The 24,566-nt window shown below is 40.9% G+C and overlaps 2 protein-coding genes across 3 annotated transcripts in view; one reads left to right on the top strand and one right to left on the bottom strand.

Moving 5' to 3' along the window:
• Window positions 1-24,566, top strand: part of LOC136686209 (Schwann cell myelin protein-like) — a 126,601-nt gene that overhangs the window by 7,815 nt on the left and 94,220 nt on the right. The window lies entirely within an intron of this gene.
• LOC136686116 (myelin-associated glycoprotein-like) lies at window positions 1,091-24,359 on the bottom strand. 2 transcript variants are annotated; one of them, XM_066659668.1, is made up of 10 exons: window positions 24,294-24,359; window positions 23,981-24,050; window positions 12,462-12,824; window positions 11,924-12,217; window positions 11,146-11,397; window positions 8,060-8,323; window positions 7,758-7,842; window positions 7,588-7,665; window positions 3,786-3,840; window positions 1,091-3,419 (listed from the first exon to the last, which is right to left on the bottom strand). In XM_066659668.1, the coding sequence occupies exons 2-10, from the start codon at window positions 24,027-24,029 to the stop codon at window positions 3,345-3,347; spliced, it is 1,515 nt and encodes a 504-aa protein (XP_066515765.1). In that variant the 5' UTR covers window positions 24,030-24,050; window positions 24,294-24,359; the 3' UTR covers window positions 1,091-3,344. The 2 variants fall into 2 exon arrangements, with proteins under 2 accessions (XP_066515765.1, XP_066515773.1); XM_066659676.1 differs by having other exon boundaries at window positions 7,588-7,659.

Raw genomic sequence — 24,566 nt, 5'->3', positions numbered from 1 at the left:
CAGTGGTTTGAAATGTGTCTGTCCTGCTGTCCTGTCCCATATGTATGACAGGACAATAAAAAGTCTGATTTTAGCTGTTGGGATGTATTCGAGCCAGCTATAAATTTCTTACCAACATTTCCTAAACTCTTCACCATCCTTTACTGGAAATGAAACTATTAGATGATATGCCCCACTCTCAGTGAACTTCAGACAGTTTTTTATACCAAGAACTGGATCTCGTTCTGATGCTTGCAGTGAGCAAGTGGAAATATGGATCTTTAAAATGCTGATTAGCTGGGGTCGAGGCTGGAGCAGAAGGGCATGTAAGGCAGATAATTGGCACCTCTGTGGAACTCGTTAGTTCAGACTGTCATTTTTTGTCACTAACATCATTTTATGGCTTTTAAAAAAGTAGTCATCAAGTGTATTGGGCCATTTAGGAAAGAAAGCATGATGTCCAGATTAAAATCAGTAGAAAATGTCATTTAACCCTTGTGTAGTACTGTATATTTAAGTCATTATTATCAACTATTTGTGCTATTTATTTAAAGGGTCAATGTTCTCCCGTGACTGGAGCTTCTCCATTCCTAACACAATCAGAGGGGTCCATGGCTCTTGTGTGGTCATTCCCTGCAGCTTTGACTTCAGAAGCATCATGCCCAGCAATGTCTAGGTGAAATGGTATGAATTCTCTGAAACACAGTATCCTTTAGTGTACGATCAATCAGAACGGAACATCATCCCCAAGTTCAGAGGGAAGACGAGCTTGGCAGGATCTGCGAATCAGAAAAACTGCAACTTGAAGATCCAGCCTCTTGAACTGCAGCACAACCACGAGAGACTGTACCCCTGGATGGACCCAAAGCCAATTGACAGCTACCACAGGCAAAATTACTATGTGACTATTGCCCTGGAGGTATCAGGTAAGACCAGCACATTTAATTTCTTCATTCATTGTCTGTAAGCTTTTATCAAGTTCAGAGTGGCAGTGGGTCTAGAGCCTACCCAGAATCATTGAGCACAAGGCGGGATCACACCCAGGAGGGGGCGCCAGTCCTTCACAGAGCAACACACACTCACACATTCACATCTATGGTTGCCAATCCAACTACCAACGTGTGTTTTGAACCGAAGCACCCGGAGGAAAACCATGCAGACACTGGAGCAGGGCTTGAACCCACAACCCTAGGACCCTGGATCTGTGTGACAGCGACATCTCCAAAATGATAAGTTCACAGAAAGAAAATAGCCTTTAATTTGCATGGAACCTTTCAAACCACAAATAAATCTGAATAATTTCTATTGATTCTTCTTTATGAAACGGGAACATTAAACAAGATTTTCTTCCAGCAGCATGGTTGATTAATTTTACTGTAGCTAGTGTATCATTGTACTGTATTAAGTGCACTATGTAGATTACTATGAATATTGGATTGCATTCAAGACCCTTATCAAAGTCAGATATTTTGGAATTAGTTTTTGATCTTAAACCGTCCTCTAACTCCCAATAGCATTGAACAGGGTTTTTTCACTCAGTTCTACTGCCATACAGTCAGAGGCTGTGGACTCTGTGGAAAAAATTTTCGGTCAACAGTGTTAGAAAATGTCCCATCGTAAAACAGATGAAGAGGAGCATGCAACATTTACCTAGGCCTGGTGTTATTATTTAGGGGAGTTTGTGAAGTGACATATCTGCTGAATGATTCTATAGATACATTAGATAAAAAGTGTGGAAAAAAAGAGCAGCATTCAAATTTCCTGGAGCGCTTCACCTATCTTATACTGATACAACCAGGCTGAAGTTTGAATGTCACAAGATCAGTGCAGCTATATTTAAGTTTAATTTCATGAGTAATTTATTACATGGAAAGTACTTAAGAGGAGCTCTCTTAACTCGATGGACCCTATATATATATAGCTATTCCGTTTTTTTGTCAGTGCCTCTTTCAGTTGCATTTAAACAGTAATTATGTGACATAGTCATATTCAATATGTTGTTTTATTTTCTAAAGAACCTTTGCTACTCAAATATGTAATCACTTGAGGTTTTCATGCTGACCGATAAATCAATTTTTCTATAGATTTGTCATGTTTTGACCAAAATTTTACCTAGCGCCTGCTTTTTTTTTTTTTTCATATTTCTCAATGTACAGCCTTGAAATCATATTCCCACATCGGATATCTTGACACAAATTGTTAGTGTGAGGTGTCTGTTAGTTGAAAACATAAGCATTTTTGATGGTAATTTATTACATGTCATATTACTGTGACAAAATAAATTTGTAGCATCAGACGGACGTATTTTTCTTGATATTCTAAGCTCTGGGATGTATGACTGATAAAGTTCTGGCAGTCACAGCAGGCCCAGGCTTTCAGGAATTTAGTTCAGGGCAAATATGGACAATCTCCCAACAAATAAAAAATTTTTTGGTACTTTGGCAGTTTTCTCAGATGCTGATAATATTTACAATTATTATTATTATTATAATCTTTTTAAAAAAGGATGAAATAATACTTGTTTATTTAGAAAACACACAATAAATAATTATTTAAGCGTTTACGTTTATATTTGTTCATCTAATGCAGTGTTATTTGATGTGAAACCTACAAAAACCTTGAAAAACTATAAATCAATAATAGGAATATGTTTTTGCTGATGACTCATATTTTTCTGCCCAGAGACAGCGTGGGTTGACGTTATGTGAGTCAAAACGAAACTGAAAGTAAACGCCGTCTTTCTTGTCCCTTTGCAGCGTCTTTATTTCTGATTTTAGCGAATATCGTTAGAATCTTTTATGACAAGGATATAAGACAAAAATTTTGAAGGAGCGCCTTGAGTTTTAGGTTTTTCACACTGGATTACTCCCAGAGGCTTCACAGCACCGTGATGAAAGCGCTATTTTTAGAAACGGTAGGATCTGCGCTTTCTAACGGTATACGGAGCTCACAGACTCATTCAGACATTCAAGACTTACAAAGCTGATTATATAAGGTGTGTTTTTCACCCCGCAAAATGCGGGATTCGGGTCATATCATATCCTTATGAGTCTCCTTTGTCTTTGGAACTCTTTTGAGACTGTCCATTATCACTTCAACTCTCAGTGTAGCAATTCGAAAAAAACTCTTTCTGAAATGTTTAACTGTGATATTATTCCTGGAACAGTGTACAGTATTTTACACTACAGTGTATTCCACCATAATTTACATAACTAGGTTTTTCATATCCAACAAGGCATAACAGTGTGTTTAAATGTATTGCTGAAGATTGCTTATAAAAATCATGTTTTTTTTTGCTTGGAAATAGATGAAAATATAGATGCTCTCTATGTCGAAATATCCATTCAAAGCCCCACCTTGGGATCTCATGCATTGGCATAAATTGCATCATCATCAGCAGAAACAAAGTCATATGGGTTTGGAATTTGCTCCTCTTCAAGCTGCAAGGGGAGAAAAATGTTAGATCAAATTTACCATTTCTGTAATTGTTAGTATTAGTAATTTAGCATTTTCAAAATATTTAATTGATAAAGCAGAGTGTAGTGGTATGAAATGTTCCTGACAGTCATATTCAAGTGGGAACACATTCTAAAGGGTTATAACAGAAATGATAAATGTTCCTATCATATCATACTAAAAAGAATTGAGTTTAAAAGTTTATCTGTAAAAGCTACAGTAGTGTTACTTGTTGTTACTTTATGAACATACATGATTTCTATGAAATCCTCTGACTATGTACATTTTATAGACTGCAAGACTATAACATTTTTACTGTGAAAGCAAAGGTTTTGATACAGTGAACCTACCGCCATGTTGCCATACACATGCTCACTTCTGTCGTAGATTGAGACCTTGAATTTTCTGAAAATTAAATAAGGTTTTGTCACATATTTGAACAAATTAAACCTGACCAAAATTGTCTTTAAATGTGCACTTTCCAGGATTTTGACACCAGAGATCTCACTAGCATCTCCGAGCCAAACATAAACAGTTATTCAGCAACGTCCTTCGCTTCAGCCTCGCCCTCTATCCTGCTCAATCACACCTCGCGTGATGACAACCTTAAAAGTTTTATTTTGAGCCTATTTTTAAGGTGGAATCAGAACTCTGAATAAGGAACTATAAACTCAGCCTCACTTTTAATGCAGAGAAAGCAGGCTTGTGCATTAAGGCAGTGGTTATTTAACTTAGAACATGAAAATCTACTCTTCCTGTCCACCTGACGCTACACAGCAGTGAGTGAAGCAGGAATTCCCCTAACAAAGGTACACTGTCCGAAAATTTGTCACTGTGGTGGCACCACATTTCATTCGCCCGGTTTCATCTCCAGGACTTTTTTATTTGACACAGTTCTATCATGAAAATGATAAATGAAAACAAATATTCACCTCTCCTTCTGGAGAAGGAGTCTTACTGAGACGTGGAAACAACCAGGGGACTTTTCCCAGCTGAATGAGCTAACGCCGGCTGGGTTTGTTTACATCTCTCAGCCGCGTGTTACTGGTCGAGGAGGAGGTATCGCGACACTTTACCATGAGCAGTTGAAAGCCACCATACTCACTTTACCTGTTTACATCACATTTGAAGTAGTAGCCATACAGCTGCATGGTCCAAAACCAACTGTTCTGGCTACTATCTATCGTCCTCCCAAGCCTAATAAGGATTTCTTAAATGACTTTTCAGCATTTCTCACTTTCCTCTGTTCACATTTTTCCAATATTATTGTGCTTGGCGATTTCAACATACATATGGACAATGTAAACCACACCACTACTAAGGATTTTACATCTTGCCTGGACAGTTTCGGATTACAACAGCATGTCAACTTCCCAACTCACTCTAAAGGACATACCTTGGACCTGGTCTGCTGTTCTGGTGTAACTCCACACAACTGTACTGCCAACGAACTCCCTGTCTCTGATCATTCTGTTATTTCATTCAAAATCAATATGGCTTTATCTAAAAATAGACCACCACGTACCATTACATATCGTAATACCAAAAATGTTAATCTAACCTCACTTTTATCAGGTATTGACAGTCTTCCTAATCCGAGTAATCCAGCCACTACTGATGATTTGGTTCAACTCTATAACACTGGACTTCACTCTCTACTGGACTCACTCGCTCCTTTAAAATCCCGGACTGTCTTTTTCACCCATTCAGCTCCTTGGTTCACAACTTACCTATGTCAGCTCAAAGCTACTGGACGCCAGCTGGAGCGCCTCTTCAAGAAAACTGGACTCACAATCCACAAGGATCTTTATCATAACCATCTCCTTCTATATAAAGACAACCTTCGCACAGCAAAATCCCAGTACTTCTCCCAACTAATTAGAGCTGGTGATGGTAACACACGGGCCCTGTTTTCTTTGGTCACCTCCACTCTCCACCCACCAGACTCTTTACCTTCTCATTTCTACTCTGCTGACCATTGCAACTTACTAATGTCATTTTTCAATACCAAAATTGATCTGATACACCAACAATTGCTTCCTGACACTCTCTGTACATTATTTTCTCCAGTTCCAGCCCCTTATATTCACCCATTTACTACATTTCACCTTCCAACTATCTCCAATATCTCTGATCTCATCCATAAATCTAAACCTTCCACTTCTCAACTTGACCCTCTCCCAACACCCCTGGTTAAAGCATGTTTATCTTCACTATTGCCTCAGATAACTGCCATCATTCACTCCTCCCTCACTTCTGGATCTGTCCCTTCGTCTTTAAAGTCTGATGCAGTCACCCCTATTCTTAAGAAACCCGGTCTAGATCCTAGCAACTTCAATAACCTTCGTCCCATCTCTAACCTACCTTTTCTTTCAAAAATCCTAGAGAAGACAGTTGCCTCTCAGATTCATTCCCAACTCTCTAATAACCACCTCTATGAGCAGTTTCAATCTGGGTTTCGTCCTCATCACAGTACAGAAACAGCTCTCCTCAAAATAACAAATGACCTTCTGACTGCAGCAGACTCAGGTGTTTTATCTATACTCATTCTTCTTGACCTGAGTGCAGCATTTGACACCATCTCCCATTCTATCCTCCTCCATAGACTATCAGCCATCGGTTTTTCCAACACACCATTGGACTGGTTCACCTCATATCTTTCTGACCGCATTCAGTCTTCTCCCCCTTGGTCAAATCTTCCATAAACACAACATCCAGTTTCATTGCTATGCTGATGACACCCAGCTCTACCTTTCTAGCAAACCCACTTCCTCTCTCCCTCCCACCTCCCTATGCAATTGCTTAGAGGAAGTCAAGTCTTGGTTCTCCTCCAATTTTCTCAAACTCAACAGTGATAAAACAGAGGTTCTCCTCATCGGTTCAAAATCCACTCTTGCAAAAGTAAACAGTTTCTCTATCCCCATTGACAATACTTTTGTTTCCCCCTCCCCTCAGGTAAGGAGTCTGGGTGTCGTCCTTGATAGCACTCTGTCTTTCCAAACCCATATAAATAACATCACTCGCTCTGCATACTTCCATCTTCGTCCCTGGACATTTTTAAATCACGCCTCAAGACCCACCTGTTCAGGACAGCATACAGTCTTTAGCCTAGTCCTTTGATTCTTGATTTTATGTATCTCTGTAATTAGCCTGTTTAGCTAACTAGCTTTGTTTATACCTGTTGTTTGGCTTTGATTTTATTATGTACGGTGACCTTGAGAGTCTTGAAATGTGCCAAAAATAAAATGTATTATTATTATTATTATTATTATTAGAAGAGAATGTAATGTACATTTAGGGAACACAGCTGGATTTTTAAACACGGTTGTACCTTTAAAGGTACATTACACTCTTTGTATCCTTGATGTGCCTCTACCGTACCTTTTTTTTCCCAAGCCTTTCCCTGGGTGCCATCCCAACACATCAGCAGGAGGAGGAGTCACTGACCTAGGAGACTGTTTGTTGGAGTGAGTGCAGCTGTGAGTTAAGAGCCCTGTTGGAGCCTTTCAGCAGAACAGTGTTTTTACTGAATTGTCAGTTCAGCAATGATTCTTGTCTTGTCTAACGATTTGTTAGCAGCTGTTTGCTGTTTTTTTTGTGTGTGTTTTTTATTCTCAGCACAGGAGCATGTGAATTATTGTGTTGTCTTGAACATTTGATAGTATGCCATCTTACTCAGAGAAAACTTTGTGGGCTGTGACCTTTTTGTTGGGGAGGGAAAACAAAGGGTGGGGCTATTTTTTTGTCCTGGGGTGAAAACAAGGCCTTGAGGAGAGCAAAACAGAACACATTATGGCTTATTTTTCTAAACCTTTATATTGGAAAGAGACATTTTATGTTTTATAAATGTGTAAAATCTTGGATAGTGCACCTTTTAAGACTACGGTTATTCTGAGTTCAGAGTTTTGCAGATGGATTTATGGGATTTCAAGGCTACGTTAGCCTCAGTAAAAAACGAAGGTCTTGGAAAATCAGTTAGATCTGGGGTAGGTGAAATACGGTTAAAACTGAATATTTCTAATGCTTTTGGTTGGTTTTCAAAAACTTTGTTTCACAAAAAGAATATAAACATTGGTACATAACCATTATAACATTAGAGAGGATGTTTTTTGAAACAGGTGTATATCTCAGTAACAGTAACATCTAAAATACCTTTCTGAGTCAGATTTGCCACTCACATCCTTTTCAGTCTTCATACGTATTTCAGTCTGTTCTGTCCCCCTGCTTACACTTCAGAGGAAGAACAGTGTTTTCAGAGTTTTCATAAAGATGTTGTATATTTCTCAACATATTTACTTTTTAAAAGAATACTGCATCCTTACCAGCATTTTACTATCCACACAGTGAGGCCAATAATGAGAATCACAAGAAATGCAGAGACAGCAACAGCAATGTACATAAGTGCTTCTGTTAAAAGGAAATATTATCTCAGCATCATCAGACTTGGGAGTTGTCAAATGTAATGCTTGACATACTTCTTCAATCATTTTAAGCATAAAGCATAATAGACAAAGCCAAAAAACATTTAGCAGAGTGCCACAGAAGAGCTATCCCCCCCCTCCCCACCTCTTTGTAGCACTTTTGTTTTGCTGAAGGCAAACGCTTGTCTGATTTGAAGTCTCACCGCTTCGAGGAACTGTTAGAGTTAGAGTGGAATTCCCCTGGCTGTTACTGGCATAGCAGTGCACAACATCTGAGTGTAACCTTCCCTTTAGAGTCACACTGGTAAGAGAGCCATGTTTCTCACTACTGGAGCTGTTGAGCAGTTCTGAGGGATCTGAAGCCCACCACTTGATGTCACTGGCTGGGTGAGAGTCCACCATGCACAGACACGTCACTGTGAAGATCTCTGTGGTACAAGAAGAGCCAGGTTTGAACTCAGGGGGATCTGGGGAGAATAATAAAAAATGATTAAATAAAGATATAGATGCCTATATCTTAATAATATATATATATATATATATATATATATATATATATATATATATATATATATATATTTGCAACATACAGTTGGTTACTGGATCATTCTCAGCACAGCAGTGTTAGCAACATGAGTCTGATACAATGTCATTAGTTTATCACAGAAAAAAGTGTTGCTGGGATTTTTTATGTCTTAAGTTAGACTTAGATAACTCCCACTGAAGAAACAATCTTTAAGCAGGACATATAACAAGGCAAACATATTGTAACAAAACAAAGAAGTTCCCTTACAACGAGATACCATACACTTAAGACCATGGTAAACAGTGTTCATCAGCACACATTTGTAGAGGGGTGATTGCTAGGTTACTAGATGCCTGCTTATCTCTGTTTAAGAAGAAACTAGGGACAAAAAAGCTAATAGGAAATAAGAGCTCAAAAAATTTGAGAAAAAAATTATAAAATGTCACCAAGCAAAAAATAGCATAACAAGAAAAATAATAATGAAAACAACAAAAAGGAAAAAAAATGAGATTACTAACTTCTCCAGTTGGATGTGATTTGGTATTATATTATTTCCCCATCTCTTACTTGTGTTAATCTCCTTCTTATGACCTCATACTCTTTTGTAAAAGCATGTTGTTGTGGCGCTTCTTTGTTTTTTCCCCCCTTACATTTTGCCCAAATGTCCACCGGTTTGGGTGACGTTTTTCAGGTGCCTTTCTGTACATTCATATTAACTTATTTTAACACACATCCATAAATTGTTTTAGTTACTACCCTCTACCTAAAAGTTTTCTGCATTTTGGTCAATCGGAAACATGAACTCATTTCACCACAACACATTTCCACTTTTAGACCCTCTGTGATAAGCTTGGGGCCAGTGATTTTAGAGAGACCATAAACTGGGGGAAACAGTGTGTGTGTGTGTGGATAGGAAATCTAGATATATAACTCTGAAATTGTGTAACTGTTTTAATGCACATTAATAAAACATAGCCATTTACCAACTTATACAAACTGGATTCCAAAAAATTTGGTACACTAAACAAATTGTGAATAAGAACTGAATGCAATGATGTGGAGGTGGCAAATGTCAATGTTTTATTCGTAATAGAACATAGATGACAGATCAAATGTTTAATCTGAGTAAATGTAAAATTTTAAAGGAAAAATATGTTGATTCAAAATTTCAACAAGTGGCTGGAAAAAGGAAATTGAGCATATAACAAACAGCTGGAAGACCAATTAACACTAATTAGGTCAATTGACAACATGATTGGGTATAAAAAGAGCTTCTCAGAGTGTCAGTGTGTCTATGAAGCCAAGATGGTAAGAGGATCACCAATTCCACCATTGTTGCGCAGAAAGATAGTGCAGAAATACCAGAATTTGCCAATACCCACCACCGTTGCCAGCTGAAACTCTACAGTGCAAAGAGGAAGCCATTTTTAAGCAAGCTCCACAAGCTCAGACGTTTGCACTGGGCCAGGGGTCTTTTAAAATGGAGTGTGGCAAAATGGAAGACTGTTCTGTGGTCAGATGAGTCACAATTTGAAGTTCTTTATGGAACAGTGGGATGCCATTTCATCTGGACCAGAGAGGACAAGGATAACCCAAGTTGTTATCAACGCTCCGTTCAGAAGCCTGCATCACTGATGGTATAGGGTTGCTTGTGGCATGGGCAGCTTGCATGTCTGGAAAGGCACCATTAATGCAGAGAACTATGTTCAGGTTCTAGAACAACATATGCTCCCACCTAGACGTCAATCAGGGAAGACCCTGCATTTTTCAACAAGATGATGCCGGACCACATTCTGCAGCAATCACGATATCATGGCTACGTAGGAGAAGGATCCGGGTACTGACAGCCTGCAGTCCAGATCTTTCACCTATAGAGAACATTTGGCGCATCATAAAGAGGAAGGTGCGACAAAGAAGGCCCAAGAAGATTGAACAGTTAGAGGCCTGTATTAGACATAAATGGGAAAGCATTCCTATTTCTAAACTTGAGCAACTTGTCTCCTCTGTCCCCAGACGTCTGAGTGTTGTAAGAAGGGGGGGATGCCACAGTGGTAAAAAATGGCCTTGTCCCAACTTTTTTGGGATTTGTCGACGCCATGAAATTTTGAAACAACATATTTTTCCCTTAAAATGATGCATTTTCTCAGTTAAACTTTGATCTGTGATTTGTGTTCTATTCTGAATAAAATATTAGATGTTGGCACCTCCACATCATTGCATTCAATTTTTATTCACAATTTGTTTAGTGTCCCAACGTTTTTGGTTTGTATATAGCCTATATATAATTCAACTTTTGTTGTAAAAGTTGAAATTAAAATTTTTTTCTTATTATTTTCATACCTATGTAAAAACATTAATAAATACATCAATAAAATAAAAATGTCAGTTAAAGGCAGTTGTTTTTATATACATTTTGCTTTAAGTGTTAAGGCTGTGGTAAGTCTGTTCTGGTGGGAAGAAGTGATGTGGTTGATGTAGATGGAGGTAAAGATAGACCTGCATTAGCTGTGAGAAGGTGGGACATTAACAGATCTCTTTAAAGCTGAGTAAAACCACACAGCTTTTGTGTTTCAGGCTTTTCATTCAAAATGGGTTTATGTTTATTAAACACAATCAGGTTGGTCACAGAAAACCTGATTCCTGTTTTTAACTGCATTTTTAAAAATACAAATCCAATCTGGCAATGGGTTATAGGAAAAATTATAGGAAGCATTTACAAAATGCATGGAGAATTCAACAGTCTCCCACTGTAGATTTACTCACACAATACATTGAGCTGTATCAGTCTGGACCTGGCTTGTCCCTCTGCGTTAGTGACCGTGCAGTAGAGGGGCTCAGTGTGTCTTTTTACACTCTTCAGTGTATACGTGTGTCCTTCTGACAACAATGTCCCGCTCTTATTAAACCACTGGAAGCTGCGAGCAGCAGGGTTGCAGTCACTGGAGCACTTCAGATTGACCGAATCTCCCTCCTTCACAAATGAATTGAAGACCACCTCAACACTGTCTGGAGGATCTACAGTAAATACATTGATACTATCAGCCACATTGTTTTCAGGGCATACGCTTTCAGTCATTTCCTCCAATGGTTCTTCTTTATGTCATGGAAAAAAAGGACTGTTACATAGACACCTCGTAGCCTGGATGCATCAGAGCTGAAATTAAGATAAACATGGCCATCTCTATGTGTGGGACACACTCTAGGGAGCATAAACTAGCAATTTAATTCTTTATCTCATGTGATTTGATGTTGAAAGAAACAAATCACATGATATTGTTTTTTTGGCAGTGAAATTACTTATTGTTCCTTTTAATGCAACCATACATATCCATAAATATGTGTTTTTAACTGGACATCGACGATATTTATATAATGAGAAATATTATGTATATATGTATATCTATATTTGACCTACCATTTTGCTGTGTTCACTTTCAGTCAGATGTGTATCGTACTAAAACTATTTATTCAAAATATGACAATTTAAATGTTACAGTGTAAATTGGGTCAGTATTTAAATGGTGCATTTAAATGGACTTACAGGTGACACTGAGAGGTGTGGAGCTCATAAATTTCCTCTCTCCTGAAAACAGAGCTGTGCAGATGAGCACTGTTTTGTGGTCCAGTTTGGAGGGGATAAAGCTCAAAGATGATGTTATCTTCCACTGACCATTGGTTTGCTGCTGGGATTGGCTGCTGACATTCCCCTGGTGGCTCCAGGTTAGACAAGGAGGGTCAGAAGGACAGGAGTGACACACAGAACAGGTAATGGTCACCTTCTTCCCTGCTTTCATTTCCTTCTCCACAAGAAATATAAAAGGTTCTGGAGTTGAATCTGCAGTTAATTTAAAAAATATTAATGACACAGACACCATGTGAGGTTGTCCTGCTGTACTGAACATAAACAAATTTATTTAGAGGTCTCAACACAATTATATTTAATTTATCTCTGTTAATAAATGAATAAAAATATAATGTCTTTTATTAATATTAATACTTAGTTTTTGGAGGTAAAATGACATATTCTCCTTTATAGCATAAAATGTTGTTTTCAGTGCTTGAACCTCAAAAGCACCTACCTTCGACAATAACAGAGACTTTATCATTTATGAAGGAGTACTTCTCAAAATCTTTGATCTCAATCCGTAAAAAGAAAGGGCCACGGTCACTGGACCGTAAATGTCTGATGTTGAGTGAACAGTTTCTTTGTCTTAAGTCACCCAGAAGTTTGGTACGATGCTGAAATTCAGCGCTGATTTTGGAAGTGTCTGAATGGTAGGCTATGGCATTTGATTCGGTGAACCAGATTCCTGTGTAATCTGAGAATTTCCTGTCCGAGCCTGGGAAGTTGAAATTGCAGGGAATGTCCACACACGAGCCCTTCAGCCCAGTTACTGAGGAAGGGACCTCTATAGTCCATGAGTCAACCTCAGTGGAACACACTGAAATGACAAAGAATGAAAAAAGAGGTTTTGTGTCTGTTTGACTGTGGCAAAGCCATAAATAATCACATGCTTTTAGAAACTGTCTGAAACATGTTGACTCAGGAATTGTTCACAAAGAAAATTAAAAAATAAAAATAATAAAGCCAAATATACTCATTAAACATTTGATGTTCAAAATTTAATTTTCAATTCTAATGTGCTTATAAGTCACAATGTTGCTTAGAGTCACAAGACCACATCCCTTTACAAACATATTGCTGTGGTTCAGGACAGATTACATAGAGAGTAGAATGATATGGTTATTATTGGGTTTTCATCAGCTTCATTATTTAGGGTAGGATCAGCACTAAACTGTCACTGAAAGATGTCCCTAACACCGGCAAAATAACAGTAATTATACATTGAAATATAATGAATCACAAGTGTTGACACATCACAGATTGTTGCTGAATGTACGAGGTAAGAAATTCACTTGTTCTAGGCAAGTTACTGACAAAAAGTACTCATCTATGAACAACTGAAGAAGATTTTACAGTCACGTCATCATAGTAATATGTAAGATGAGTGTTTTTTGATAGAGTGGAAGTAGGACCAATGAGCAAGACTTCAGTTTGACTGTGTTGAGTTTCAGAAAGTTGGCATACATACTGTGTCTCAGATCCCAGGCCCAGGAAATAAGGGAGGTAGTGGGAGGGTGGTAGGGTGGTAGTGGGAAGGTGATAGTTGATAGTGGGAGGGTGGGAGGGTGACAGTGGGAGGGGGCAGAGTGGAGGTATTTTTGTGTTCACATAAATTTGAGTGCCATCTGCATAACCATGGAAATTAAGACCATGGCAGTGGATGATCTAACCTTGTGGCAGCATGTAAATAATGAATAGTATAGGGCCTAGGACTGAACTTTGACCTTTTGCAGCAGTACTCGGGGAAGATTTTTGTGTTTACCAAGAACAACAAAGTGAAATATATTGGTGAAGTAGGAAATGAAAGTGAAGTGTCAGTTGTGCCAATAGCTGAGAGACCGAAGATGAGTATGCTGAGATTAACAGTGTCAAATGCCACACTCTATCTAAAAGAATCTAAAAGAATAAGAATGCTGAGGGCACCAGAATCAGTAGCAAGGTTAGAAATAGACCAGATATTATCAAGGTTGGCTGTGTTTATGCCAGTGTAGCAGGATGGAGTTCTGCCATTGGTTTTACCTCCTATACTTCCCAGTCTGAGGATTTGGGGTGGGACTTTCAAATTAATGAGGGGGGCGGGCCTTCCTTGCGCTATATGTATCGGCAGTGGTGGGTTGCTTGCCAAGGCATTTCCTGTTTCTCTTCCGGCGTCTGATCCTTGTATTGGCAGTGTTTAACGTTGCTGAAGTTTGTGGCTTGCTCCGTGACGATCGGAAACCGTTGGCTTGTGCTTGGATTGCCGGTGTCGGCTGGTTGGATTCCGGTGTTTGCATCATAGCGAGGGTATGTTAACGCTAGTTGACCTGTTTTATTAATGATTAGATTGGGAGATACTAAAATTTCTTTTAATCTGGTGGGTGATAGTAGCAACCGTGCTGCATGGTTGGGTCGTTACTGCTGCTGTACCCTCTGATTTTAACCGCAGTGGGGAACGCTGTGCTACTTTCTCCTGGTAGGTATGCAGATTATCTTACTTTTAAAAATTAGATTTTAGCCGAATGTATTGTTTAGTGTTTGTGTTTTCTTTAGGTTCCTGAGCCTGGGTGGTCCTGGCTTTTGTCCAGTTCCTGCGGTGCTGCTGTTTTGTTTCAAAGACTACATTGCTTTGTCTTGGGTTTTGTTTTGTTTCGAATACTACATTGTTTTGCCTTGGTTTTGTTTTGCTTTAGTTTGTGATTGTGATAGTTGTGATTTCTTTTGTATTTTTTTATTTGAATTTGTTATCATCGTTACCAGCAAGTACTCGGTGTGTGTGTGTGTTTGATGTGAAGAGTGGTGTTTTTTGGAGTGAATTTTGATTTTTCTTTTATTATTTTCTACATTTGTGTTCTCTGCTCTTCTGTCTCTCTCTCTCCTGTTTAGACAGGAGCTGTGGATCATGGCAGGAGGTTATAGGGTTGGTTTGTGGAGTCCCGGTCACTCGTCCTGCAGTGTAGAGCACTGGGTGTGTAACCTGTGTGGTGTGATTACATATGGTGGTGGTATAGGGGACTCCCTCTGAGCTCAGTCTCTGCCGTGGTAAGCCCAGCCCTGTTCTACTACTTGGTCTTGTCTAGTAATTATTTTACTGCTGATAGTCTTCCCAGTCCTGTTTGTTACATGAAACTGTTTTAAAACCTATTGTTAATAAATTTGGAAGTGTTGGAAATACGTCTCTGGCCTCTTGGTGTGAACGAACCTGAGTGTCTTTCTTATTTCTTTTTTTCTTTCCTCTGGGCCTTAACGCCCCCTTTTTAATTCCTAGGGGTGAAAGTCCCTTAGGTGGCGTAGTCGTGCTACATCACTTTATTGTATATTCCTCCTGACCACTACCACCTCGCCACATCTTGGCGTAGTCGGCAGGATCACTTTATTGTATATTTCTGCTGACCACTACCACCTCGCCACATCTTGGCGTAGTCGGCTGGATCGCACTTTGAGAGCAAGAGACGTACTTCCTTCCTGTTAATTTTGGGTTTGATATATTTAATATATAGTTCTATTTAAGGCAAAGCAGCAGCATTTGTTGAGGAACTGAGAGGAAAGTGTATAAATATATTGTTTTTTTTTCTTTCTTGACCTGAGACTTGGTGCAGATTTCCCTAGGTGGGGATGGAGGAGGAGGTGCAGCAGCTTAGGGAACTTGTGTTGCAGCTTAAGGCTGATAATGAGCGGTTGCATCAAGAAATGGCCGCTGTTTCCACTGGCTCTAATGCATCTACCCCAGTTGTTTCTGTTGAGGTGAGTGATGTTTTGCCTGCTGTTTCTAGTGTTCTTACTGAGCGTCTGGTGGTAGTTCCTCGTGATCGGAAGTGCCCATTTTTTAATGGTAAGACTGGGATTGGGATAACAGAATGGGTAGAAGAGATACAGGGTTGTTTGCGAGCCCGTCACCTCTCTGGGCAAGATCAGGCGTTCTTTATTTTTGATCATTTAGAAGGAGAGGCTAGAGAGGAGATAAAGTATCGTCCTGGTGTAGAGATGGGAGACCCTGAAAAAGTTCTAGCCATTTTGAAAGAACTTTACGGCTGTCCTCAGTCTTATGTTACCTTGCAACAGGCCTTTTTTTCAAGGAAACAGCAGGAAGGAGAAACATTGCAGGAGTACTCATTGGCTTTAATGGCCTTAATGGAGTCTGTAAAGCAACATGCACCTGAGGGGACTATGAATGTAGGGGTTTTACTTCGAGATCAGTTCGTGGAGCATGTTTTGGATGGTGCTCTTCGTAGGAAGTTGAAACAGTTTGTTCGTCAACGGCCTACTGCTACCCTACTGGAGGTACGAGGGAAAGCCATCCAATGGGAGAGGGAAGGGTTGCCTGGCAGTGCAAGGGGACGTAGTTTATCTCTACCATTGGCCTGTGGTTTACAGTATGGCGTACAAGGAAGTGCCTGCCCAGCCCCATTGGGTGTTGTTCAGTCATCAGAATTGAGGGAGTTAAAGGACATGTTGAAACGTCAGCAAGAGCAGCTTAATCAACTAACTCGAACTAGACCTCCTCTGGACCTAGTTATTCTCCTCGTCAGGGGCGTGTTATTTGCCGGAGATGTCAACAGCCAGGTCATTTTGCTAGTGACTGTGAGGGGGAGCATGTTTCCCCTTCTCCTAGGGTCTTGCCTCAGAATCTAGCTAGACCTTCTCGTTCCTGCCAGCAGCCGGAAAACTGAAGCCCGCTGAGCTGCGGAGCCACGGCTCAGAGGGAGTGTCATCAGGCTCAAGGGCAGGTATGGTGGCTAGGCTAATCTCCTCCTGTCCTCCTTGCAACAGTGTCATCGGTCTGCGGCCCAGGTTCCTAGGGACCCGATGGGTGCTGTAAGGGTTCGAGGCCCGGGTGCAGTGCGTATACCTGCTGGTGTGATGAAGGTGGTTATTAGCACTTGTCCGGAGCTATATGGTGGCTTGTCTGCACTCTTTGAGCCTTCAGAGTCTGGGCTGCCCGCTGGTTTGTTGACGTCTCCCTGTCTTGTCCAGGTTGCTCGAGGCACTGTCCATATTCCAATAGTTAATGTAGGGACCACAGAAGTCTTGCTTTATCCCCATATCTGTCTTGACTTTTTAAGAAGCGCTCAGGTTACGGAGGTTAGAGCCGCTGCTGCCACGGTGTCATCCCAAGTAGTGGATAGCGAAGTGCAGAAGGGGATAGAGGCTTTAGATTTATTGGGTTTGACAGATCTAGAACAGAAGGGGGTTAGATCTTTTTTACAGAGCTATAGCTCAGTTTTTTTCTGCTCATGAGAGTGATCTGGGTTGCACCAACCTCATTGCCCATGAGATTCCCTTTCTAGATAATGTCCCAGTTCGGCAGAGGTATAGACGTATTCCTCCATCAGAGTATGAGTTGGTAAAGGCTCATATAGATCAGCTCCTGGAGGCTCAGGTCGTGAGAGAGAGTAGTAGTCCTTACGCGTCCCCTATCGTCCTGGTAAAAAAAAAAGGACGGGAGTCTGCGTATGTGTGTGGACTATCGATTGCTTAATAGTAAGACACGCAAAGATGCCTTTCCTTTGCCTCGTATCGAGGAGAGCCTGGATGCCCTTTCAGGAGCCCGCTGGTTTTCTACTTTAGATCTGGCCAGTGGGCATAATCAAGTTCCAGTGGCCGAACAAGTCCAAGACAGCTTTTTGTACCCCCTTTGGCTTATTTGAATGGAATCGAATGCCATTTGGGCTTTGTAATGCTCCAAGCACATTTCAGTGGTTAATGCAACGGATGTTTGGAGAACAGCAGTATCAGTCGTTGCTTCTTTATTTGGATGATATTATTGTGTTTTCCTCATCTGTTTCCCAGCATCTGCAACGACTGGAACAGGTTCTCGGGCATTTGCAAAAAGAGGGTTTAAAAGCCAAGTTGAGTAAATGTGTCTTTTTCCAACAAGAAGTTAGGTATTTGGGGCATGTTATTTCAAGCAAGGGGGTTTCCACTGACCCTGCTAAGATAGAGGCAGTAGCCCAGTGGCAGCGTCCCCGCAGTGTGGCTAAGCTGCGTTCCTTTTTGGGGTTTGCCAGTTATTATAGGCGCTTTGTAGAGGGTTTTGCTCAGTTGGCAGGCCCTCTGCATAAATTGGTGGCTGCCCTTGTAGGTACGAAGACTAAAAAAGGTTCTGGACAGGCCCTGGGGTCAGCTTGGACCCCACAGTGCGAACAGAGCTTTGAACTCCTAAAGGCAAAGTTGGTATCTGCTCCGGTCTTGGCATATGCCAATTTTTCGCAGACCTTTATCCTTGAGATTGACGCCAGTCATAGTGGTCTTGGAGCCGTGCTTTCTCAGGAGCATGAGGGTAGTGTTCGGCCAGTGGCTTACGCTAGTCGGGGCCTTCGCCCCTCAGAGTGAAATATGGACAATTATAGCTCTATGAAGTTGGAATTTCTTGCACTTAAGTGGGCAATGACTGAAAAATTTCGCGAATATCTCTTGGGGCATAAATGCGTGGTCTTCACAGACAATAATCCCCTGAGTTACCTTCAGTCGGCAAAATTGGGAGCCACTGAGCATCGATGGTCGGCACAACTTGCAGCTTTTGATTTCGAAATAAAGTATCGGTCTGGGCGCAGTAATAAGAATGCTGATGCATTGTCCCGCCAGTATCTGTCAGATCCCCATTTGGCTGAGCATGTTGTTCCAGGTACTTCTGTTCCTACGTCAGTTCAACAGGCCTCACGGGTGGGTCCTGTGGCATTTGTAACTCAGTCAGTGGTCTCTGTTTTTCCAAGTAACTCCTCATTAGACCTTTGGTCCCTGCAAGATGCAGACCCCCTTCTTGGAGAGATTTTGGGGTTTTGGCGGAGACAAGTTCGGCCCTCTCCGGCAGAGCGATGACAGGTCTCTAGGCCCGCTATGGCACTATTGCGCCAGTGGGATTGTTTGGTGGAACGTGATGGGGTGTTATATCGTCGGGTGTTTCGTTCCGAGGGGGGGGGGGGCGTAATTTCCAACTTATCCTGCCCACAGTTCTTAAACAGGAGACCTTGCAACGCCTGCATCAGGAACATGGCCACCAGGGAATTGAGCGGACCTCAGAATTGGTGAGGCAGCGTTGTTATTGGCCAGGGATGTTTGAGGACATTAAACAGTGGTGTCAAGCGTGTGAGCGATGTCAAGTTGCAAAAGATTCTGGGCAGGTACCACATAGTTTTATGGGACATTTGCTAGCATCAAGGCCAAATGAAATCTTAGCTATTGATTTTACGGTGTTGGAACCTTCTCGAAACGGGTTGGACACTGTGCTTGTGATGACGGATGTGTTCAGCAAATATACCGTAGCAGTTCCCACTCGGGATCAGCGAGCTTCGACGGTAGCACAGGTACTGCTGATGGAGTGGTTCTTTAAGTTCGGTGTTCCAAGCCGTATTCATTCTGACCAGGGTAAGAGCTTTGAAAGTGTCCTGATGCAGCAATTATGTCGCCTCTATGGAGTAGAACGGTCTAGGACGACCCCATATCACCCTGCTGGTAATGGACAGTGTGAGCGCTTTAATAGAACTCTTCATAATCTTTTGCGTACGTTGCCATCTTCCCAGAAGCGGGACTGGGCATCAAATTTGCCACAGGTGGTTTTTTGTTATAATACCACCCCCCATCAGGGCACTGGCGAATCTCCCTACTTTTTAATGTTTGGCCAGCAACCTAGGCTTCCCATAGACTTTTTGTTGGGTCGAGTTCTAGAGCCTGTGCCTGGGGAAACCCAGGATTGGGTGGCAGAGCGCCAGGCAAGGCTTAAGTTGGCATTTGAGGGAGCTCATGAACGGTTGTTAGCAGCTGCTGGTCGTAGGAAGGAGCGGCAGGTTCGGGATGCACCCTTACAGGAAGGACAGTCGGTTTACCTCCGGGATCTTAGTACTCGGGGGCGGCATAAGATTCAGGACGTTTGGAGTTCTGTAGTATATCGGGTGGTGAGGGCCCCTTCAGGTGACGGGACTGTCTATGCTATTGCCCCAGTCAATGACTTAAGTAAGGTCAGGCATGTCCATCGAAGAATGTTAAAAGCTTGTGTTCGGACTGAAGCCTTTCCTTCTCCTCCTAGGAATTCTCAGGTTCCTATTTCAGTGGTTCCTGCGGATAGTTCCAGCGAAGAGGATGACATTTGCCTCTTGGTATCCGAGGGTTTACCACCTCATGAATCTGTTTTAAGTAACTCCAGTCTTACAGTTTCCCTGGGGGGAGTATTGGTAGATCAGCGTCCAGAGGAAATAGCTGCACAGGGAAGTTTTCAGTCGAAGGATTATTTGCGTTTAGATGGTCAATCATGTTCTGGATTGCCATCTTTGCGACGGACTGCTTGTTCCACAGCTGGTCAGCACTCTAATATTCATCATCTCCCCCGCCCAGCTGGTAGTGTAGATGAGGTGGTAGGTGAACCATTAGGTTTTGTATTGAATGCACAGTCTGCCCTGTTTAGACCTTGGTGTTAGTTTTTTTTTTTTTTCATCTCGTTCATCGTCGGGTCGACGATGCGAAAAGGGGGGTGGATTGTAGCAGGATGGAGTTCTGCCATTGGTTTTACCTCCTATACTTCCCAGTCTGAGGATTTTGGGGTGGGACTTTCAAATTAATGAGGGGGGCGGGCCTTCCTTGCGCTATATGTATCGGCAGTGGTGATTTGCTTGCCAAGGCATTTCCTGTTTCTCTTCCGGCGTCTGATCCCTGTATTGGCAGTGTTTAACGTTGCTGAAGTTTGTGGCTTGCTCCGTGACGATCGGAAACTGTTGGCTTGTGCTTGGATTGCCGGTGTCGGCTGGTTGGATTCCGGTGTTTGCATCATAGCGAGGGTATGTTAACGCTAGTTGACCTGTTTTATTAATGATCAGATTGGGAGATACTAAAATTTCTTTTAATCTGGTGGGTGATAGTAGCAACCGTGCTGCATGGTTGGGTCGTTACTGCTGCTGTACCCTCTGATTTTAACCGCAGTGGGGAACGCTGTGCTACTGTCTCCTGGTAGGTATGCAGATTATCTTACTTTTAAAAATTAGATTTTAGCCGAATGTATTGTTTAGTGTTTGTGTTTTCTTTAGGTTCCTGAGCCTGGGTGGTCCTGGCTTTTGTCCAGTTCCTGCGGTGCTGCTGTTGTCTTTCAAAGACTACATTGCTTTGTCTTGGGTTTTGTTTCAAAGACTACATTGTTTTGCCTTGGTTTTGTTTTAGTTTGTTCTGTTTTAAAGACTACATTGTTTCGTTTTTGTTTTCTGTGATTTCTTTTGTATTTTTTTATTTGAATTTGTTATCATCGTTACCAGCAAGCGCTCGGTGTGTGTGTGTTTGAAGAGTGGTGTTTTTTGGAGTGAATTTTGATTTTTCTTTTATTATTTTTTACATTTGTTCTCTGCTCTTCTGTCTCTCTCTCTCCTGTTTAGACAGGAGCTGTGGGTCACGGCAGGAGGTTATAGGGTTGGTTTGTGGAGTCCCGGTCACTCGTCCTGCAGTGTAGAGCACTGGGTGTGTAACCTGTGTGGTGTGATTACATATGGTGGTGGTATAGGGGACTCCCTCTGAGCTCAGTCTCTGCCGTGGTAAGCCCAGCCCTGTTCTACTACTTGGTCTTGTCTAGTAATTATTTTACTGCTGATAGTCTTCCCAGTCCTGTTGGTTACATGAAACTGTTTTAAAACCTATTGTTAATAAATTTGGAAGTGTTGGAAATACGTCTCTGGCCTCTTGGTGTGAACGAACCTGAGTGTCTTATTTCTTTAACGCCCCCTTTTTATTTCCTAGGATTGAAAGTCCCTTAGGTGGCGTAGTCGTGCTACATCACTTTATTGTATATTCCTCCTGACCACTACCACCTCGCCACATCTTGGCATAGTCGGCAGGATCACTTTATTGTATATTTCTCCTGACCACTACCACCTCGCCACACCAGGCTTTTTCAGAATGGCTGTGATGGCAGATATTTTAAGGCCTATGGGCACATGACCTGAGACAAACAATATTAAAGAGAGACAGAATGTAATCAGGACAAGTTACATTTATGAAATTAATGAACGACTGCAGAAAAATGAAATAACATTTCTGCATGCAACAAATTTTTTTTAAACTTTTAAAAAAAATGACGTTGCATTGAAGGTTAAGTAAAATACTCAATGTCTATTTGAGTCCTTGTAGTAATGGGGGGAAAAAACGCTGAACTTAAATTATCCACTGGCAGCAAACAAAAATGCTGTCCTCTCTCTGCGTGCCGTCATCCTTTTACTGGCGCCGTGCAGTCAGCGGTCAAAAAGTTCAAGAAACCGCACACTGGCGGGTGTCGCACGTTGGAAGTTGTGACGTTTATTAAGAGCGACAAAATATTTTAAATAATAAAATATTTTAGATGTTACAAGATCGCCATAATCTTCATAGAATTACATTTTGAAAATGAACAAACTAAAATAAAATACATTTTAATTAAAAATTATTAATTATTTTAAAAAGCTGAGCTGCATCAGAGGGATCAAAGAGCTGCATGCGGCTCTGGAGCTGCGGGTTGCTGACCCCTGGTTTATACATAGCACAAAGGCAAAAAAAACAACAACAAAAAAAACCCTGTTATATGCAGTGTTATTTCATGCAAAATTTCAAAAGGATTTTGTGGCTCCCAGTGTTTTCTTTAATGTGTGAAACGAGTCCAAATGGCTCTTTGAGTGGTAAAGGTTGCCGGCCCCTGCCTATAAGCAAGGTGAGTGTTATGCCTATTACAACAACAGATGTTTAGTTTTGCTTTTCTGATACAATCAACTCTGCCAGTTTTGTGGCTGTGGGGAAAGTTGGTAGGCAGAAACTAATTAGTTAGCTAGTGCTCCCTGATCAGACAGCCAGACTGGCACATTCACACATGCACGGTAATCCGGAAATGAGTATGTGAACATGAACACCCAAAACATTTGTCATGGACCTTACAGTAACTATATCCTGCTACCCCCCAGAGACTCCAGGTAAAGTTGGTGTCAGAATGTGAAAATAGAGCCGCTGGCAATTCTCCTGCGTGCGCTGCACAGGTACGGCTCCACGCACATTTTGCACTATAAAAGCATCTGACACAGGCAAAAATTTGCATGAATATATTTGAGATATGTCAATTGCTATTAGATTTACTTTGATCCAACACAATTTTTGGATCATGTTGGATCATGGTAAATCTATTAATATCATCAAAGAACAAAAAAAGAACTTCAGTCCTAAAAAAAAAAAAAAAACCAAACCACAAATACATCATGGGCAATCAGTGCTGGTTACTGATGCAGTTTTCAAACCTTATGGTTCCTCCTAAAGACAGTGTTTTGTGATGTCACTGGCTATACTTGCATGGTGGTTTGGGCTTGTAGTGGAATATGAATCAGGGACCAGAAAGCAAGTAGACCGGAGTAGAGCAGAACAAGTGCCACGCAATGGAAAACCACCAACTGCATTGCTTTAACTGTCAGCTACATTTAGCAGTATCTATTTCACATCTATAATAAACGCAGTACAGGCACCAGGACACAACTGCTGCACTTAAGGTGGAAAGAACAATTCAGGATGCCAGAGCATGGAACAGTTGAGATTGTGTGTGGGTTTTTCTCAATAGTCAGAAGTAAAGTTCCAAATGGAATGTTCTGAACAGGGCTACTTATATAGGGTAAGAATGGTGCTGTGTTGTGTGATCCTTCTGGTATTTTTGACAATAGCATGACACACATTTCATTAAGACCCAAAGGAACTGTGTTAATGTGAAAAAAAAAGAGATATAATATGATTTTTATGGTGGAAAAGAATTATCCAATAAAGGGCTAACTAGTCACATTCACAGACAATCTGTTTAAAAAGAAAAGTATTTGAGCTTGAAACAAATGTTTCTTCATTTCTACAGTCAGTTGTGTTACACAGCTAAGACACAACAATAAAATTAATATCGAAACTTAATTAAGTAAAGTCATATGTGGTTAGGCTAAGTTCATCCTGGTCTTGTGACCAGGGGTCAAACAATAATCAAAATTTTACACACAATGCCTCCGCAGACACATGAATATTTCTTCAACTTACCTTTAAGAAAAAGGCAGTAGAGGCACAAACACCATGAGTACCATGACATCTTTTTGTCTTAATTATGGACCTGGGTCCAAAGAATATTGTTTATTATTGTGTTTGAGGAGAACAGCAGATAAACATGTAATGTCTTTTAAATAACTTCCAATTCACTCTAAATAAATGAGCTAGTTTAGTAATTCTATGACACAAACACACAGACAAAGAAGTATTATTTTTATATGATCTATTATCTATTCAGAAATGTGGCATTATTGTTGTATTACTATTAATAGGTTTACTGCTATTATTAATAATATTAGTTACTCACTTCTATTCCCTTGTTCCTGATGGTTAACTTGGTCTTTTAGAGTTACTGCACTTGACTCTCGTTCCCTTTTCAGAGCCAGTGTGATGTCTTTATTTTAGTGATCGCCACTTCCCCCTTTTTTTTGTTGTTGTTTTAGTTTCTCCTTTCGGGAGTGGACCTACAAGCCACATTTCCAGAAAGGTTGGGATATTTTGTGAAATGAAATAAAAACAAGACCCTGCTAGCTTTTCTATTATCTTGAAAATTCCAGGTAGTGTCGCAGTCACAGCTCCA

The sequence above is a fragment of the Hoplias malabaricus genome, chromosome 1, assembly GCF_029633855.1.
Source record: "Hoplias malabaricus isolate fHopMal1 chromosome 1, fHopMal1.hap1, whole genome shotgun sequence".
Lineage (NCBI taxonomy): Eukaryota > Metazoa > Chordata > Actinopteri > Characiformes > Erythrinidae > Hoplias > Hoplias malabaricus.
This window is presented reverse-complemented; position numbering and strand designations above follow the sequence as displayed.

Excerpts from the sequence above, each read along its gene's own strand:
- LOC136686116 (XM_066659668.1), bottom strand. The coding sequence starts at position 24,029 with ATGTCATGGTACTCATGGTGTTTGTGCCTCTACTGCCTTTTTCTTAAA. Across the intron at positions 11,398-11,923 it reads CACACCTCTCAGTGTCACCT|ATCCTCCAGACAGTGTTGAG; the intron begins GTAAGTCCATTT and ends TATTTACTGTAG. Across the intron at positions 7,843-8,059 it reads TCTAACAGTTCCTCGAAGCG|AAGCACTTATGTACATTGCT; the intron begins GTGAGACTTCAA and ends TCCTTTTAACAG.